A 17,418-nucleotide genomic window follows, 5' to 3' on the forward strand; every position below is an offset into this window, starting at 1 on the left:
GAGCTAAAAATGTGACTTCTGGGGAAAAAAAAACTGAAATAAGCAGTTTTTCAATATGAAAAAAAGAACATCAAGAGAGGTCAAGCTGGTATTCCTCAAAAACAGCAAGGCTGCTGCAAAGAGTGGGGGAAGGATTGATTTTGCGTGTCCTAACAGCTAGGACTAGACATCATGGTCTTAAATATCATCAAGAAAGCTTAGTGGTGGACATTAGTGGTAAGGATAGCTAGGCTCTGGACTAGATTGCTTGGAGAGTACGTGGCCCCTACGTTGTTGGAGATCTTTAAGAACAGATCAGACAAATGCCTCTCACAAATACTCCAGGTATGATTCATTAGCTCTTCCAGCATTGGGAATAGACTAAGGACTTCCATCCTTATTTTTTCTATGATTTTTTCTGATATTTCTGGCTCACAAAGCACATTTCATGACCTGCCAGATGGAGGGATGGAGCAAACATACCCTGTTAGCAAATCCCAAGGATGATGGCTCCCTTGGAGGGGTAACATGTAGAAAAAGATTCTGTAGGCCAGATTCATATTTATGCTACAGCCCCACCTCGTAGCAGTATTCTGGCAGCGTGGAAGAGCTTCCAAATGGGAATGAATTCACGTCTGATTTATTGCTAAATCATCCTGCCAGAATAGTGCTGTGCGTTATTAACAGAAATGAGAATCTGACTCATTATATCATAGAGTCTAATGTTTCTATCTCACAGCCAAAAATCAGAGCTGACTAAACTCTTGGTTCCCTGGTTAGCCCTTTGTTTAGATATAGGAGCTCTGCTGAAGACCTAGACAATCTACTGGTGTTCACAAAAGCACTTGAAGGGTGAGCTGGATGCAAGTCCAGGGCAAGCAGTGGCCCAGCAGCATTCGTACTGGGATAATTTAGTCCACAGTACTGTGTTCAGCACTGGAGAGATACCAGGGGCTGCCTGGAGGAAAATGCAGCCAGGCACAAAGAGGGACGGAGGGTCATCCAGCAACCTCTCCTTTTCCTGAACTCTGTCCTTCTGCCCTCGAGAGCTACGGACATCAGCAGGGAGGGGAGAGGAGGGCTTCTGGGTTAGGGAGGGTGATAGGGTCAGGAATTTGGCCAAGAGGAGTCTGGCATCTTTTTAGCTGGCAGAGTGAGGGCTGTACTTGCCTCCGGAGAAGACAACCTGTTGCAGAGCTCTGGTTGGTCAGTGACAGCTGATCCCATCGTGCCATCCCCCAGCTGCAGCACGCTCCCCTCCAGGCAGGCATCAGTCCGCTTTGGAGGGGACGGGTAGGGACAGAAGAGGAGCTCCAGTTGCTGAGGTGTCAAGGTTCAGGTTCATGCTGACACGTGGTACGGGGGGACTGCCCATGGTGACCCACGTTTGCGCAGACCTGACTCACTGAAGATGCAAAGTCGGGTTGTTGAATGGGCACAAGCAGGGACAAGGTGCTGATTACGGGGTGAGCTGTGCACGAGGAGGAGGGAAGGGGACAATTGCATCCACAGAAGCATCCAACACAAAGCTGTGAAAACGAGTAACAAGCCCCAAGCCATCCCTCCTGTCCTCAAACTCCCCCATCCCTAAGCAATTTCTGTGTCTGCAAGGTGTACCGCTGCAAAAACCGCTTGGTTTTTGAACACCCACGACCTAACTCACACCTTATGGCACCCCGGCTTTGGACTGCCAGTATCTGGGCATGCTCCCATCAACTCGGCTGCCCAGCCACACGCACCATCACACCAGCCTGAGGGCAGGCAGGCAGCGTGGCTCACCCCACACATCTCCCGTGGAGGGCACGCTGTGCTGCGCTTCAGGCTACACAGGCAGAAAGTCACCCAGGTGGAAGCAAAGGGCAAAATGGTCCTTTTTCCAAGACCCACAGAGCTGTGAACTGCCAGCAAGGCCAAGCACAAAGCAGCTGGAGCCTGCAGGGAACAGCCCGGGCAGCTTTGCCTCAGCCTGACCAGGAGCTGAAATCCCAGTCTTAAGCAAAGCCGTGTTTCATCCCACTGGCTGCGTGAGATCCCAAGGACCCGTGTCCTATCATCAAAAAAAATCAAAGCGAGGAGAAAACAACTTTAGGAGAGAAATGCCACTTTTATCTCTCGTGTCAGAGCTCATCAAAGGACAGTTTAAAGGCCAGGTTTTCATCCCTGTGTGTCTGTGCTGAAATGGTGCTTTCACGTGAAAATCCCTCCTGAAATCAGCGTGAACATTAAATGCTCGGAGCAAGGCAGACGGCCCCGCTGCTGAGGCTGATGTCGAGCTGCTCGTGTGTCTGTACGAGGAGGTGGAAGAGCTGAATTGCAGTATGTGGCTGTGCTTTTCTTAAGTGTGGTTAGAAGCTAATAGCATAAACCACCCTTGCTCTGCAGATGACCTGGGTGAATCATAGACAGGATATCCAGTTTAGCTCCCCCACAAACCACAGGGATCTCTCTAAGGGCTTGTCGCCTCGCCCTTTCAACAGGCTTGTGTCACGTCCAGCGCCTGGACCTTAGAACATGGTCTTCGGGGTCAGCGATGGGGCAGTTTTCAGACTTCAGCTTCGTTGCCGAAGGACAGATGGTGGAGCCTCCTGCCTCTCACGTTCTGCAGAGGCTCTGGGTTTAAGTAAGAATGACCCTTTTCTAGCGGTACATGGTTTTCAGGCAGGACATGCTCTGCCCCAAGCCGGTGGTGACCTCCTTCTCCCTGTCCCACAAAGCCAGCAGCCAGCTGGCTTCGCAGGCCGACACTCGGCTTTCCGCCGGAGCCCTCGCCAGGCTAACCTCACAGTACCTCGCTTGTGTTTGAAAAGGTGGAGCTGAGCCAAGAGCAACAGAGCCTGGTGCAGGAGGAAATCCCCCGGCACTCTGGAGATGGGGACTTCGCTGTGCGCACACTGCCCCGATTCAGCTTTCAGGGCAGGGAGGGAGAGGGGAGAGACCTATTATGGAGGCAGCGTCCACCCCAGAGAGGCTCTCCCCCACGAACACCCAGCAAGTAATGCTGTTATGCAGGTGGTGCCTTCCATGCAAGGACCTCAAGATGTTTTAGAGAGACCAGCTTCCCCACTCCCCGTCCTGGCAGATCAGGGCTCCTGTCCCTCTTGCATAGAGGGGAGCTGGGAAAGTGCTGTGACATCTGAAGGACAACACTGGTACAGAGCTGATGGCAGGACGGGACTGTCTGTGCACCCAGAGCTATGCTTGTGCCCAGGGAGTGGGAGGACAGCCAGGTGACGTGGGTCTTTCTTAGACTTTTGGGATACTTCTTGTCCTGCTTGAGCAATGTCAGGCGTGTTTCTGTGCCTTGGTTGCTTGCTGGTAAAGCTCACCCACTTTTCTTGGAGTTAGGTGAGATTCAGTTTCAGCAGTGGAGCTTCTACTTATATCGTGTTGGGCTGCCAGAAACTTTTTAGGTTGCTCAGACCTTTTAGGTAGAGGGAAAGCTTGCTGTGAGGATAGGAACAGCTGCAGAGGAGAGATCTTGCAAGCACCTGGTGGGTTTGGCTGCTCATCCTGCTGGGATCTGCTCCTGCCTGGTCGTCACTGTCTCACGAGTGGGTCCGCTTGCAGAAAGCAAAGTTGGGTTCACAGCTGAGATTCATTCAGTCAAAGAATAAAATAAGGGAGAACAACACAAATAAGGGAGCAGAAACAAGATCATCTGACAGAAGTGGCCAGTCAGAGGTGTAAAAGAGGCAGTGATGCCTATGGGGACAACGCAGGTTTCAGGCTGCAGAGAAAGGTTGTGGCTCCTGCTTGTTGCTTCACTGCTAATCAGACTTCAGATTTTAGAGATTCAGTATGTTTCTCAAAAGCTTCTGAATGTCTACACTTCTCTGCAGCCCTGTGCCCGAGCTTCCCGGCCGCTGGTAATGGTCCTGAGCTGCTTTCAAAGGTTCTTCAGTGAGGTTGAAAAGTATAGGAGGTAGATCTTACTGCTGAGTTGTGCTGCTCTTTGAAGGTATGGTATTTAGGATCCCAGAGACAGCTCTCAATTAGACTGAGTGGGTGGAATAGGAAACAACTTATTCATCATTTTGCAAGGAAAGGCTGTGATTTCCAGAAGACTTCAGTGAACACAGATGTCCCAAGGCATCCACAACCATCTGGTTCGGTTTTCTCTGGTCTGTAGGTTCACATAGGTCAGTATTTGTGTGTTAAATGAAGGATTCTTTCACATTCTCAAAAACATTTGTCAGTCCCCAGAAATTCAGTGATTAATCATCAGAAAGCTCGTTATGAGAAGCCACCAGGATGTCCCCCAGTTTTCTCTCTACCTCTTTTATTGCCTCCCGTCTCTTTCCTTCTGCAGCATGGGGTGATCGTCGCAGATGAGGAGGAATATTTCATTGAACCGCTGAGCCCAGGAGCCAACGTCAGCACAGGGAGTGAGGGCAAGGGCAGCCCCCACGTCGTGTACAAGCGATCGTCTCTCCAGTACGCACACATGGATGCAGCCTGCGGCGTGCTAGGTATCTGTACCCACCAACACACCCTCAGTCCATCCCAGTGCAGGCTGGAAAAATCCCAGTAGACCAGGCTTTGAAGGTCCACGCTGCTCTGTATGGCAAAGAACCAAATTTATCTCCTGCATTCAAGGAAGTTTTCTGTATTTACTTTTACCCGTGTTAAGGATTTCTGGTGGCCTGGTCTTTGGAAAGCTCTTGTACTCTCTTGTTCGCAGCAGGGCTTTTAAATTTGTAAATAGAGCGTGGAATAGAAGAGGAAAAAACTGCCTCTTATTGTTCTTAAGAAAAACCTTCCCAGATTTGGCCAATTTACAAGGTATTGAGAAATCGTAGCTTACGCATGCTCAGCAGAGACTTGTCTTTGGCTTTTAGTCGCTAAAGATTGTGTCCACGTTGAGATAGATCTGCTGCTGTTAGAGACCTGGTGGAAAGGTGCCTTGTAGGGTGGGATGTGGCATCTGATTAGTCACAGTGGGCTCTGGGAGACGTTTATATAGAGAATGGCAATTGCACATCTACCCCATTTCTACCCTTACAGGCCTTTGAGTTCCTAAAGGACTCACACAGGTCTGACCTGGCCTCTCCCCACATGCTCGTGCCCTTCTCGTCCCTGCTAGCAGTCAGTCTGTCTCCCAGAGCCTGGCTCAAATCCCCAGCCCTTGTGAACGTGCAAAGTTTCTCCATCTACTCCAAATGTTGCCTGCACACAGGGTGCTGCTCCCTCAGTTGCCAGAGGCTTCCCCTGGCTCCGTAAGGATGAGAGGAGATGCCATCCCTGCGGAGCGGCCAGCTCGCGTTTTATGGGTTAGAGTTTGTGGATGCAGAAGCAGAGCTGTTCCCAGTTGCTCCTGGCAGATTTGTGTGTCACTTCAGGATGTTCATCCAGTGCCTCAGTGGTGACACTTGCCAGATGAGGAGGCACTGCTGGAAGGGACGGAGCCTCTGGAGACACCGGGGCACTGCCAGGCTGCTCTGAGCAGGCTCTGAGTGTCCCCAGACCTGCCAGCACCTCTGGAGACAACCTGTGCTTCCCTGGCCCGGCTCCTCCTGTCCCAGCTCCCAAAGTCATGTTGGATGAAGCACCAGCAGACTCCCCTTCTGCTGACTCTTTGCCACATTCCCCGGCTTCCAGATGAAAGTCAGCCTGTTCCTAATTGCTCCTTGGAAAGCAAAGGCCGTGCAGTGGGAGCCACAGGCCAAATACAGCTCAGAACAACAGCAGCACAATGGGCCCCAGCAAAGCTGCCCCGTCCCCTCGCCCCGCAGGCTGGACCTGTCCTGACGTGCCCGGCACAGCTGGGCCCTGAGCACCCCTGTGAGCTCTCTCTGATCAGCCGGAGGGGCCGGAGCTGGTAGGTTGTGGGGCTGCCTGAGATCTGCCCATCTTGCCAGTCTTGCTGGATGTTTGATGATCCAGCATGAGAGCAGAGGAGGGGGATTCAGCCGGCTCTACGGACAGGGCAGGAGAGTGGTTGTAATCTCCCAGTCAGCTCTCCTGCCCTGTGGTGGTCTCCAGGCTGTGGGTTTGGAGCTGATGGCCCTGCTGGGGACATCACTAGGGTCGGGTCAGTAGCAGTTGAAGCCTGGAGCAAAGTCCTACAAACCTTGCTGCTGCTTTGGAGGCTGCAGCCATTTCTGTGGTGGAAAAGCCAAGTCCTAAATTCAGGTCCTGGCAGGAAAAGGAAAGAGGAAATGATCTGCGATGGCTTTATTTTTCAGATTATGTCTGTGTAGTTTCTAAATCCACAGAGGCGAGGGCAGGGCCTTGCAGCGCAGAGGCAGCGAAGCGCGCGGGGCTGCCGCAGCAGGATGGATGCCCACCTCTGCCTGCAGTGCCTGGGCAGGAGGAGGGCAGGGGGGCAGAGCACCTCTGCGTGCTGCTGAATTGCTGCAACGGAAAAATCTTTTTCCCTCCTCAGATGAGAAGCCCTGGAAGGGGAGACACTGGTGGCTGCGGACGCTGAAGCCCTCCCCTCTGAAGCCATCGGGCAACCACAGCCAGCGAGGCCAGCTGCCCCTGAAGAGATCCGTCAGCACGGAGCGCTACGTGGAGACCTTGGTGGTGGCTGACAAAATGATGGTGGGGTACCACGGGCGGCGGGACATAGAGCAGTACATCCTGGCCATCATGAATATTGTAAGTGTTATAACCACATCATGAACCTTGGGGGGACCCCAGGCGCTCACACACCCAGCAGCAGAGAGCAAACAGGAATAAATCCTGTTCGTCACCCCGAATGTCTGGGTTTGGCAGAGGGTGCCATGTGCTTTTCCTGCAAGAAGACAAGTGGGATGGGACCACAGTGGGGAAATCAGATCTGTTCCAAGATGGCAGTGGCTTCTTCCCACCCCCAGAGCAAGAGGTTTGGGTCAAAAATCCTGATGAGCTGCTGCTGCCTATGAGCTGTGATACTCTGGAGCCCACAGGGACTCTGTTGTATAGGGGAGGCACTGCAGGAGAGGTAAACTCTGGCCCGTCTGATCGTGCTACAGGCCAGATCTGGACTGGGAGAACAAAGCCCTTTCTTTGAACAGCATCTCTCATCTCAAATTAGCATTGCAAATAGGGTCAGACAAGCTGAGAAGCACAGGGGAAAGCATAAGGACAGTGAGCTCTCACGCCTGGGGGCTGATCAGTGTGAGGGGTAGGGAGAAATACCCTCGTTCCTCCATACCGTGTCTCTGGGTTACTGCAGAGGAGCTTCCTCTGCAGCATCAGATTTGGGTCATTGCTGGCAGCAGGATACCAGGCTAGATGCTTTAACAGCCTAAACTGGTCGTGCTGAATCCTCCTGTGAGGTGAGATAGGCTTGGAAATTATCCATCAAACTGCTGAAGGCCCCTCTGTGATGGTTCTTTGTCCTGTCCTCTGCAGGATCTCTTTTCATGGCTTGCTCTGTTTGCATTTCTAAAGCAGATGGCAGATTTTAAAACAATACCGTTTCGAACTGTTTCATCTGCTGTAAAACACCCATCGTGGGGCAGCAGATTTCTGAGAGATCCTGTGTCATTCCCTGTACATGGGCAGTCAGCAAAGCTTCATCCCCATGGCTGCGTAATGCCAGGACCGTGTGGCTTCCCCACCTGAGCTCTAGGCAAGGAGCAGGTGCTGTGGGATGTTGGCTTCGCTGCTCCAATCTCCCCAGAAGGAAACACCAAGGTCTGAACATGGTTTAGGAGGCTCTGCAGTCCAAGTGGTAATGTGGAGTCCCATTTCTGCTTTCTAAAAAGATTATGTTCAGACCCTGCAGCCCACGCTGGCGAAGCAGCCCTGTTTCCCTCCGCTGGGTGCCCAGCACGTACCAGCTCACCCACCGATTACACCGCCACCCAACCAGTGAGCTCATTTTTAAGACTCGTCTTTTCTTGTTTCTTGGAGGTCAGGTTGCCAAACTTTTCCAGGACTCGAGTCTGGGCAATATTGTCAATATCCTGGTGACCCGGCTGATTCTCCTCACCGAGGATCAGGTAAGATGGGCTTTGCTGAGTCACTTCTGTTATGCATCTCCTCTTCCTTTGCAGGTCTGTGTGTTCCTTCTGGATGTCACCCCTGGGAGGTCCCCCCCAGTGCAGTCTGCTGGGTGCACCCCAGCCTCTCAATGGCAGCTGGGGACTGGGTTCAGGCTGAGGAGACCTCTGAGGACTGTTTCTGTAATAAAATGGCTTTAGGGAGGTTTAAGTAGCTTTAGTCCTCCTAAAGTCTTGCTTTCCCATGGCCTCTATGAGAAGGTGGGGTCATCTGGACTGGTGTCAGTGCTCTGCTGGCATGGGAATAGGCAGTGCCTTCATATCAGAGCTTTCCTGGGAACACACTGTCATATTGCTTCCATTCCAGCCCACACTGGAGATTAACCACCATGCCGGGAAATCCCTGGACAGCTTCTGCAAGTGGCAGAAATCCATTGTGAACAGGAACGGCAACGGGAACGCTATCCCCGAGAACGGCATAGCCAACCACGACACTGCAGTGCTGATCACCAGGTAAGGCTGAGCCCGGCCCTGGCAGCGCTGTCCTCACGGTGGGGTGTCCTCTGTGCAGCTGTCCTTTGTCTCTGTCCAAGTGGTTCATCCGAGGCTTCCTTCCCATGCGCTCCCCCACAAGCTGCCTGGCAGTGGCCATGCCTCAGGCTGGCTGTTTGCCAGCTCCCTTGCAGCGATGCAGATTATTGCAGTTCAGATAGTTATCATCCTCCAGTGTCTTCCCTCAGTCTTTTGTTTTGCTCTCAAGGAGCTTAGTTTACAGCCACAGGTATTTATTTGTGCACCAGAAGACAATGGCGCAGCATGTACAGCGGTGTTGGGCGTGTGTGGGAACCCACCCCGGAGTCGTGGAGCATCGGGCATCCTACTGAAATGGAGATCCCCATCTGCTCCTGCTGTTAAAGATGAGGTAGAGGATACAAGAGGGACCTGAACATCATGGCAGTGACAGAATGCCTTCAGCCAGCACGGGATTTGGCTCACCTCATTTTAGGTGCCTACGTGTAGGGCTGAACTCTCCTTGGTAGCTGATAGACACCCTTGAAGTAGTGACTTCATCCCAACTCCCTCAGGACAAGAGTCCTGTCCTGCCTGTGTCCCTGCGCTCCTGTAACAACAGTCTAGGTCAGCAGCTTAACCTGGATGCTGAATTAGACCTCCAGAGGTGAGTGAAGGGGTCCGAACCTTCACATGCAGGACAAAAAACCCTCGTCAAAATAGATGGGTGCTTGAGCCTGGAGCAGCGGAGGGTACGGGAGGGATGGCTGGAAGGATGGATGGAAGGAAAGAAGATGCAGAGAGGATGATGGGGACAGTGGAGGGAACAGCGGGGCGGCTGAGAGGACAGAGGATGCCGAAGGGAGAGCTGGAAGGACGGAGGGGATGAAGGGTGCTGAGAGGCAGCTCTTGGCGATGCTGCCGGCTGCTCCTGGGACGCTGGCTCTCCAGTGCCCGCATAAACCCTGCTTGGACAGAGGGGCAGCAGCCTGGGGAGCAGCCAAAGGCAAACCCCGGATTGGTTTGTGCCTTTTTTTCCCCCCACTTGCCGAGTGGAAGAAAGTAATAAAACGAAAGTGCTGGAGACAGGAGCCTCCAAGCAGGAGCTGGTCTTGTTGGCACCATGCGCCACTCTCCTGCTCTAGTTCCCGGCGGCAGCAGGAGCTGTGTGCAGCCTGGCACATCCCTCCTGGAGAGCCTGTGAGCTGCCTGCTTCATCCCTCCTGGGGAGCTTGTGAGATGAGAGCCCGCAAGCACCAAGGGAGGAGCGAGCAAAAGGCCCCTCGGCCCCAGCTTTTCCCCCTCCCGGGGCCGCGGTGGCTGCTTTTCCTTCCCTTCTGTGGCACGTGTGGGTCACAAACGCTGGCTCTGAGTTCTTCGGCCTCCCACCAGATGTTTGAGCCAACCCGAAGCAACTCGCCGGGCCGCCCGCGCCAGGCTTGGACAGCACCAGCACGTCCGGCCCCATCTCCAATAAATTCCTCGTCTCCCGATAACATCTTGCTGAGCTGCGGGCTTTTTTCTCTTGCAGGGATGTGTCAAACCAGAGCCTCTGAAGGCTTTAACAGTATTCACTCAAAACAAAGCAACAAATGTTTTTCACTCGCTCAGTTTCCTGCCGGGGGTGAGAGGTTTGGACACTTCCAGAGAGCACCAGGGGCCAAAGGGACAGGAGCCATCACCAGGAACGCGTTATACTTAACCCGTTGTGTGCTACCAACTTGCTTCCTCCCCACTTTGTCCCCTGGGGTGAGCAGTGCCAGATGGTCCTGCTCGCCATGTGGGTACCCCCCAAGCCTCCACTGCAGTCAGCATCCTTGGTGCTCTGAGGTTTCACTCAGGTTGAAATGCACTTTGGGGCTAAGGAGCAACAGCCCAACCTGGCTCTGGGGCATCCCAGCCCCGCTGCCACCGGTCCCCCTGCAGATTTCAGTGTTAGCCTTGCCCCTTTCAGCCCAGGTTTTGCAAAGACCCAAATGTCTGGGGTGTCTCACCTTCTGGAGAAGGTGTTTGGACAGAGGCAGGGAGGGCATGCGGTTCATCTCCACAATTAAATGATAATATTCACTCTCTGGCCCAAACTGGTCTCTTTTGGAGCTGCTGCCACGTCCCAGTGCAAGGATGCTGTGTTTCAGTTTGGAGGTTTTACCATGCTGTCCTCATTTAGTTTTTCCTTGTACACGGCTAACGATGTGCAAACAGTCGATTCCTTGATGCAATGGCTGGAAGTCGAGGCCAGGAACGGAGGGAAGAGACATCTTGAATCAACCCATATTGCATTTGTTTGGAAAATTCTCAGTAAAGAACTAAACTGAAAAAAAAATAAAATAAAACATCACTTGAGCATTTTAATGAAACCACAGTGGGGTTTGAAACAGAACAGGTTTTCAAACTGAAATGTTTTCCAAAAAAATTTTCAGAATTACGTATTTGATTGATGTGATTTGCTGCCAGGGACCTGGGTTTGTCCTCTTCCACCCTGTGCTGCCGGGGCAGATCCCTGAGCCCAGTGCCTTCCAGGAGAGAAGTGGCCGGCTCCCGGGAGTGCACTGGGGGCTAGTGGGCAGAGCTTTTGATGTGAACACATCAGTGAAATGGAGATGCCAGCCCCTTGAGCTGGAAGGCAGGGCTGGGGAGCAGAATGAAGCCCCCATAATCCAAGGGGAGATGGTTGGTAACCTGCTCTACCACTCAGACACACACAGGTCTATGGGCCTGAAAGGAGGTTGTAGAAAGGCGGGTGTTGGTCTCTTCTCCCAAGTTACAAGTGATAGGATGAGAGGAAACAGCCTCAAGTTGCACCAGGGGAGGTTTAGATTGGAGATCAGGGACAATTTCTTCCCCGAAAGGGTTGTCAAGCACTGGCACAGGCTGCCCAGGGCAGTGGTGGAGTCCCCATCCCTGAAGGGATTTAAAAGCCGTGTAGATGTGGTGCTGAGGGACATGGGTTAGTGGTGGCCTTGGCAGTGCTGGGTTAACGGTTGGACTGGATGATCTTAAAGGTCCTTTCCAACTAAAACAATTCCATGATTCTGTGATCCTATGCACTATTTTGGAGCCACCAATATTTTAAGTGTTCTTACCGCTGCCTTCTCTTCTTTGCAGATACGACATTTGCATCTACAAGAACAAACCGTGCGGCACCCTGGGTAGGTAGGATTTTGCTCCCCCCTCAGCAGCACTTCTCACCAGCACATGCATCTTTGGGAGCGTGGTGAGGGCAGGCGGTGCCATCTCCCTTTCCTAGTGAGCAGGCTAAGGGGAAGCGCTCGCCCAACACCACCACGAGCCCCGGCAGCGGAGCCAAGAACAGGCCAGTGGTTTCCAGCCTGCTCCACTGTGTAGCCTCCTTACTTCTGTAAACACTAAAAGCAGCAAACCAGAGGACAGATGGGCTCTGGAACTCTTCTCTGTTATATCCCTGGGTCAGGTCCAGCCTGATGATTAAGAACCGCTCGCATCTAGGGCTGGTCCGTAGCCTAGTGGAGTATTCCTGGCTTAGCAGAGAGAAATAAGACTTTTTTTGTGATGACTATAAAGGGAGTTCTTTATTTAAACTGCTAGACGCAGACAGACCCTGCAGCTCGCTCTGGCTGTAGCTCCTAATTTGTCTTGCCCTGGTCTAGACTAAGCAGTCAGGGAGGGATTACTGCTCTGAATCACTGCGGTTAAAAAGGAAAAGTTAGTGGATCTCTGACCTGATGCGGCTGCAGACAAGGTGCCTGAGAGGGAGGTTGGGGCTGGAGGTGCCATGACGACTCGATTCGTTCATTTAACAGAGACTGCTCCTTCCCTGGCCTGGTGCAGCAGGCACAGCCAGTGGTGGTGGGACAATGTATGGGCAGAGGGTTGGGGGAATCTGCTGCCACAGTTCAGGGGGGTTTCTGCATGATCCAGCCCTCCAGATAGAGTCAGGCTGGATTCCTGATCATGGTGGGTGTCAGCCAGAACCATGCACAGATGGTCAGGTTGGATCCTGGCTTACTCAGTTGTCCAGGCTGCCCTGGCCAAGTTTGAATGCCCAAGAGCTGGTCCAACGGATCTCAGGTTCCCCCACCAGCAGTGCCAGTGTTGTGACAAGGACTGTTCCCCCTCTGCACACAGTCTCGGGTTTGGATATGAAATTCAGAGGATTTTGACCCATTCTTAGCATTTCTGAGCCTGTCATTGTTAATTCAATTGATGGTGCTGAGTGACCGTGTGTCCACAGCCCATAAGAGCCATAGGTCTATCCCAAAGCCCAGTGCAACCAACCAGTGGGAAGAAACTTGTTATTGGCAGCAGGCTGTGCTCAGTGAATGTGAAGGACATCAGTGAGTCCCCAACTACCACCCGTGTCCCCTACAGATTCTTTGTGCTGACCCTGTGTGACAGCCCTATCTGGCTTCCCTAGGCCTGGCCCCCGTCGGCGGGATGTGCGAACGAGAACGAAGCTGCAGCATCAACGAGGACATTGGCCTGGCCACAGCCTTCACCATTGCTCATGAGATTGGCCACACGTGAGTACTGTGCCAGAAGAGTCCCTGGGAGTGGCCATCACAGGGAAGGGTCCCTGTTGGTTTGTTCCTGCTAACAGGAGCTGAAAAATCCATCCTATGGGTGATCCAAATGTGTCAAAAATGCAGCAGCTTATCATCTCTGTTGCCTTGGTGATGCTTTCTAGGTTTGGCATGAATCATGATGGGGTCGGCAACAGTTGTGGCTCCCGTGGGCAAGAAACTGCCAAGCTCATGGCTGCTCACATCACCATGAAGACCAACCCGTTTGTATGGTCCACGTGCAGCAGGGATTACATCACCAGCTTCCTGGAGTAAGGAATCCATCTCACCTTGCCCTTCCTTCTACCTCGCAACCAGTACACACCTCCAACCTCTCACAGTCACTTGTGAGGAGTGGGTAAAGCCAAAGAAAAGCCCCCCAAAGCACACAGCCCATGCACCTTCTGTCTTGTCTCCCAGCACCTCACCCTATCCCAAGAGGCATGTGCTTTCCTTCCTTCCTTCCTTCAGACTTCCCCATGGTTTACTTGCTTTCTGAAGATACTAACCCCATTTACCTTGCAGCTGTGAGACCTTTATTTAGGTTCCCCACTTCCAGAAACTTCACAAATAAGTCAGTAGCTTCTGGAGGCATTTGGAGGTTTCTGAAGTTCAGCCAGGAATTGCAGAGAAGGGTTGGTGTGGTGGGGAAGGAGGATCTGGAGACGGGACTGGATCTGCATGGTGTAGGCAGCTTCTCTAGACACTGAGGAGAAGAATTTTCAAGTGTGAACAAGCAACGTAGGAGAAAGGTTTTTGGTTTTTTGTTTTCCAAAGCACTTTAGGATTCAGGAGGAGGGATTTAGGCTCCTAAGTCCCACAGTTTCAATATTGTCAACACCACAGAATCACAGAATGGTTAAGGGTTGGAAGGGGCCTCTGGGGATCATCCAGCCCAACCCCCTGCCAAAGCAGGGTCACCCAGAGCACGTTGCACAGGGTTGCGTCCAGGCGGGTTTTGAATATCTCCAGAGAAGGAGACTCCCCACCCTCCCTGGGCAGCCTGTCCCAGGGCTCTGGCACCCTCACAGTAAAGAAGTTTTTCCTCATTTTCAGACGGAACTTCCCATGTTTCAGTTTGTGCCCGTTGCCCCTTGTCCTGTCGCTGGGCACCACTGAGAAGAGTCTGGCCCCATCCCCTTGACACCCACCCCTGAGGTATTTGTGAGCATTGATAAGATCCCCCCTCAGTCTGCTCTTCTCCAAGCTGAACAGGCCTTGCCTGAGTCGTGCCTCTGCAGCCTGAAAGAGTTTTTTGTCCCGGGTTCAGGCAGTCCCCAGGGTTTCTATCACAAAACGAGCAATCAAGATCAGTTTTGGTGAGGTTTTTTGGTAGGATACAGGCACTACCAATACAAGGACTGGGTGGGCCTTGAGTCACGATTGGAAGAAGCGAGTGTGTGGGGTCACCGTGGAGGGAAGTCCCCAGGGAGTCTGAATGCCAGACCTTTACCGGTAACGCCGCTGTTGTAACGCTGCGAGAGGAGCAGCGGAGGCGAGCCTGCCCGAGGGGCTGCCACCCACCCGCTGCCCCTCAAAGCTTGGCCAAACCGCGTGGCTTCTCACCAGATCCCACAGCTGGCTGCCCACGTTTGGCCACAGCAAAACCTGTCTCTGTGGCTCTTGACCCCTGGACGCGCACCGCAGCAAGGCACATTGCAGGAACCGTGCCACGGCGGAGGCTGCCTTGTCCTCGGGTAACCCCGAGGTCTCGGCAGGGCTGGCAGGGGATGGTGAGTTCATGTCGGCCCTCTCCACAGTTCGTGCTGGCCGCCCCCGCCTGAGCGCAGCCCTGGGAGCCTCCGCCGGGCCGGGGCCGTGGTGCGTGCAAGGCCCTGGGACTCGGGGCCGGGGGAGTGGTGACAGGGGCCTTGATTTAGGGAGAGCTCAGAGTGGGAGGGGAAGGCGTGTTTCTTGCAAAAGTTGGACGCTCCTACAAAGCTCTGGCATGCAGAAGGGTGGGCTGGGAGAGCAGGGGCGCTCAGCACCTCCGGTTGCTCTCAGCTGGGGCTCTGCAGCCGTGGGGTGGGAGGGTGGCCCCTGTGCCCACGCGAGGGTCCTGGGCACATGCCTGCCTGCACGCTGCCACGCGCTGTCTGCTGGCCCCAGGACCCGTTGGGACAGCCAGGGGCTGGCGATCAGCTGCAAAACCCTCTTCTAGAGGTACCGAGGAACCAGCATGTGCTTCCCAGCCCTGAGGGCACAGACAGAAAGACTTCAGGGCGCTTTCTCAGCAGCAGTTTTGCCCAGAGGAGGCTGGTAGCGTTATCCCCCCAAGCACGTGAGAGCTCAGCCCCGTGCGGAGCCAGGAGTGCCTGCCCCTGCCCTCCACCGCGATGCTCTCCGAGCCTTTCTGAGCTCTGATTCTCCTCTCTTGTTTCCAGCTCCGGGATGGGATTATGCCTGAACAACGCTCCTCCCAAGCAAGACTTTATCTACCCAACGGTGGCTCCAGGACAGGCCTACGATGCAGACGAGCAGTGCCGTTTCCAGTACGGAGTTAAATCTCGCCAGTGTAAATACGGGGTAGAGAGCCTTCCTGCTTTACTATCGGTTCCCAGGGGGTGGAGGACGGGGCCTACAAGGGCAAAGGGCTGGGGGACCATTCCTCTGCTGCCCACATCGCTTTGCTGTCCTGCTTCAAACGAAGGGCACTGGCATGTTCCCTGTGAACTTTTTACTTCGCTTCCCTGGGAGAGGACAGAGGACTTTGTTTCCCATCCACCACGGTTGACCTCAGCTCAATTTCGATCAGATTAGTCCCATGGGAAGAGATCTCTTGCCTCTGCCTGATACCTTGGCTGCTGCTGGTCCCCAGGGGTTGCAGCTGAAAGCCAAGCTGAGGTTCCCTCATCCAGACTCCCCTCTCAGCGGGGCTTTGTACAAGGACATGTTTTTCATAATCTTTACTAGAAGTCATTACGCTGCTCACACAAACTTAGGAGGAGAAACATCTTTCTTCCAGAGGAGGTGGGTTGATGTGCTGTAGGTATGTCTGAGGGACAGCTGTCCACCTAAGCCACCCCCGCCAGCATGCTGCCATCCCCTGATCTTTGAATCCAGGAAACCACTGAAAGGAAAGGTTGTTTCGGGAGAAAAGAGTCTTCCTGGGTCTCAGCCTGATGTTTTGCTGTTCTTAACATACTGGACATTGCCAGCTGTCTGAGCAGAGTGGTGAGGGGGAAGCATCTGCACTGAAGGGCTGATTGAACTCCTTAACACATCCACTTTCCTCTAGAGAAAAGAGTGGAGCCAGCAGTGAGATACACAGGCAGCTGGGTTGTCTGATGGATACACACGTATGTGTACCCACCCCAGACCAAGCCCTGGAAGGCTGTGAAGGAGGAAGCATCAGATCAAGGTTTAGTTTCTCTTGCAGTAGATACAAGCTCAACTCTGACATTGAAGGACCCGATGTGAACCAGTTTATCACTCTTGAGTGTTCATCTCTATAGTACGGTTAAACACTAAATCACCTCGTGGTGGTCTCACCAGCTCGTCTTGGTGAACAAAGGGTAAAGTTGGGCTCTCCCTGGTCCAGTGCTGTTTTTCAACCTGGCCCAGGGGCCCAGAGCCTGCTGGACGTGGGGCAGATGCAGTCACGAGAGGTACCCAGAACAGCAGCAGAAGTCTGGGTCCGAATGATTTGGTTGTGCTATCTGATGTCAGGTGCTACTGATTGTGCTCTGTGCCCCTCCTCAGCTGAGCCAGAGGCAGTGGGATGGAAACTTTCCACGTTTACATGCCTGTTTCCCAGCTAATTTTTAACTTGGCAGACGCTTCCTGTATATATACAAGGATCACAAAAGCACAAGATGTCCTTGTGACGACCCTTGTGGCCCAGCCTGTCTTGCGTGCTGTTTGGGAGAAACCCAAGGGTGTAAGGGCTCAAGTGAGTGCAGATAAATCTGGGTGAATGCATAAATCCACCCATCCTGTGCCCCATATAAACAAACTCCAGGGTGACGGCGCAAACACGGCAGCATCCCTTCCTCCATGCCAGTACGGAGCAGATGATTAATAGGTGTAACGAGGACAGAGCGAACGGATGTCACTCATTGAAGCTGGAAAGGCCTCTCCCTTGGTGACGCAGAGAGAAGAGACTCTACAGGGGCTCCTACCTCCCGATAGTCACGCTGGCTCTGCAAGAGCAGTACGGATGGGTCAATGCCTTTTGAAGATGGGAGAGACTTTCTCCTTTCACTGGTTAAAGCCAGCTCCAGCTGGGCTTTGACAAAGGAGTTGGGAACCAAACTCCCTTTGCATCTCAGAGCTGCGGTCCTCAGCGCAGACTCTGCAGCGTTTTCCTTTGCCCTGTGGCACTCAGCTATCCCAACCCCAGGAACAGGAGGGAAGCAGAGAAATTCCAAGCTCATCTTTTCACCCCTCTTGGTACCAGCACAGAGGATTCCCAGTCGCTGAGTCAGTTTGTCCTGCGGGGATATCGGTTACTGTTA

At 53.2% G+C, this 17,418-nt stretch overlaps 1 protein-coding gene across 1 annotated transcript in view; it reads left to right on the forward strand.

The window, feature by feature from the left end:
- The window catches only part of ADAMTS10 (ADAM metallopeptidase with thrombospondin type 1 motif 10), a 56,946-nt gene that overhangs the window by 18,964 nt on the left and 20,564 nt on the right, over window positions 1–17,418 (forward strand). Inside the window, exons 4-11 of the mRNA XM_068420497.1 lie at window positions 4,289–4,448; window positions 6,365–6,582; window positions 7,830–7,913; window positions 8,281–8,426; window positions 11,529–11,572; window positions 12,817–12,922; window positions 13,087–13,233; window positions 15,346–15,487. Of these exons, the coding sequence (XP_068276598.1) occupies window positions 4,289–4,448; window positions 6,365–6,582; window positions 7,830–7,913; window positions 8,281–8,426; window positions 11,529–11,572; window positions 12,817–12,922; window positions 13,087–13,233; window positions 15,346–15,487 (1,047 nt within the window). The remainder of the gene's footprint in view (window positions 1–4,288; window positions 4,449–6,364; window positions 6,583–7,829; window positions 7,914–8,280; window positions 8,427–11,528; window positions 11,573–12,816; window positions 12,923–13,086; window positions 13,234–15,345; window positions 15,488–17,418) is intronic.

The sequence above is a fragment of the Nyctibius grandis genome, chromosome 31 (assembly GCF_013368605.1).
Source record: "Nyctibius grandis isolate bNycGra1 chromosome 31, bNycGra1.pri, whole genome shotgun sequence".
Taxonomy (NCBI): Eukaryota; Metazoa; Chordata; class Aves; order Nyctibiiformes; family Nyctibiidae; genus Nyctibius; species Nyctibius grandis.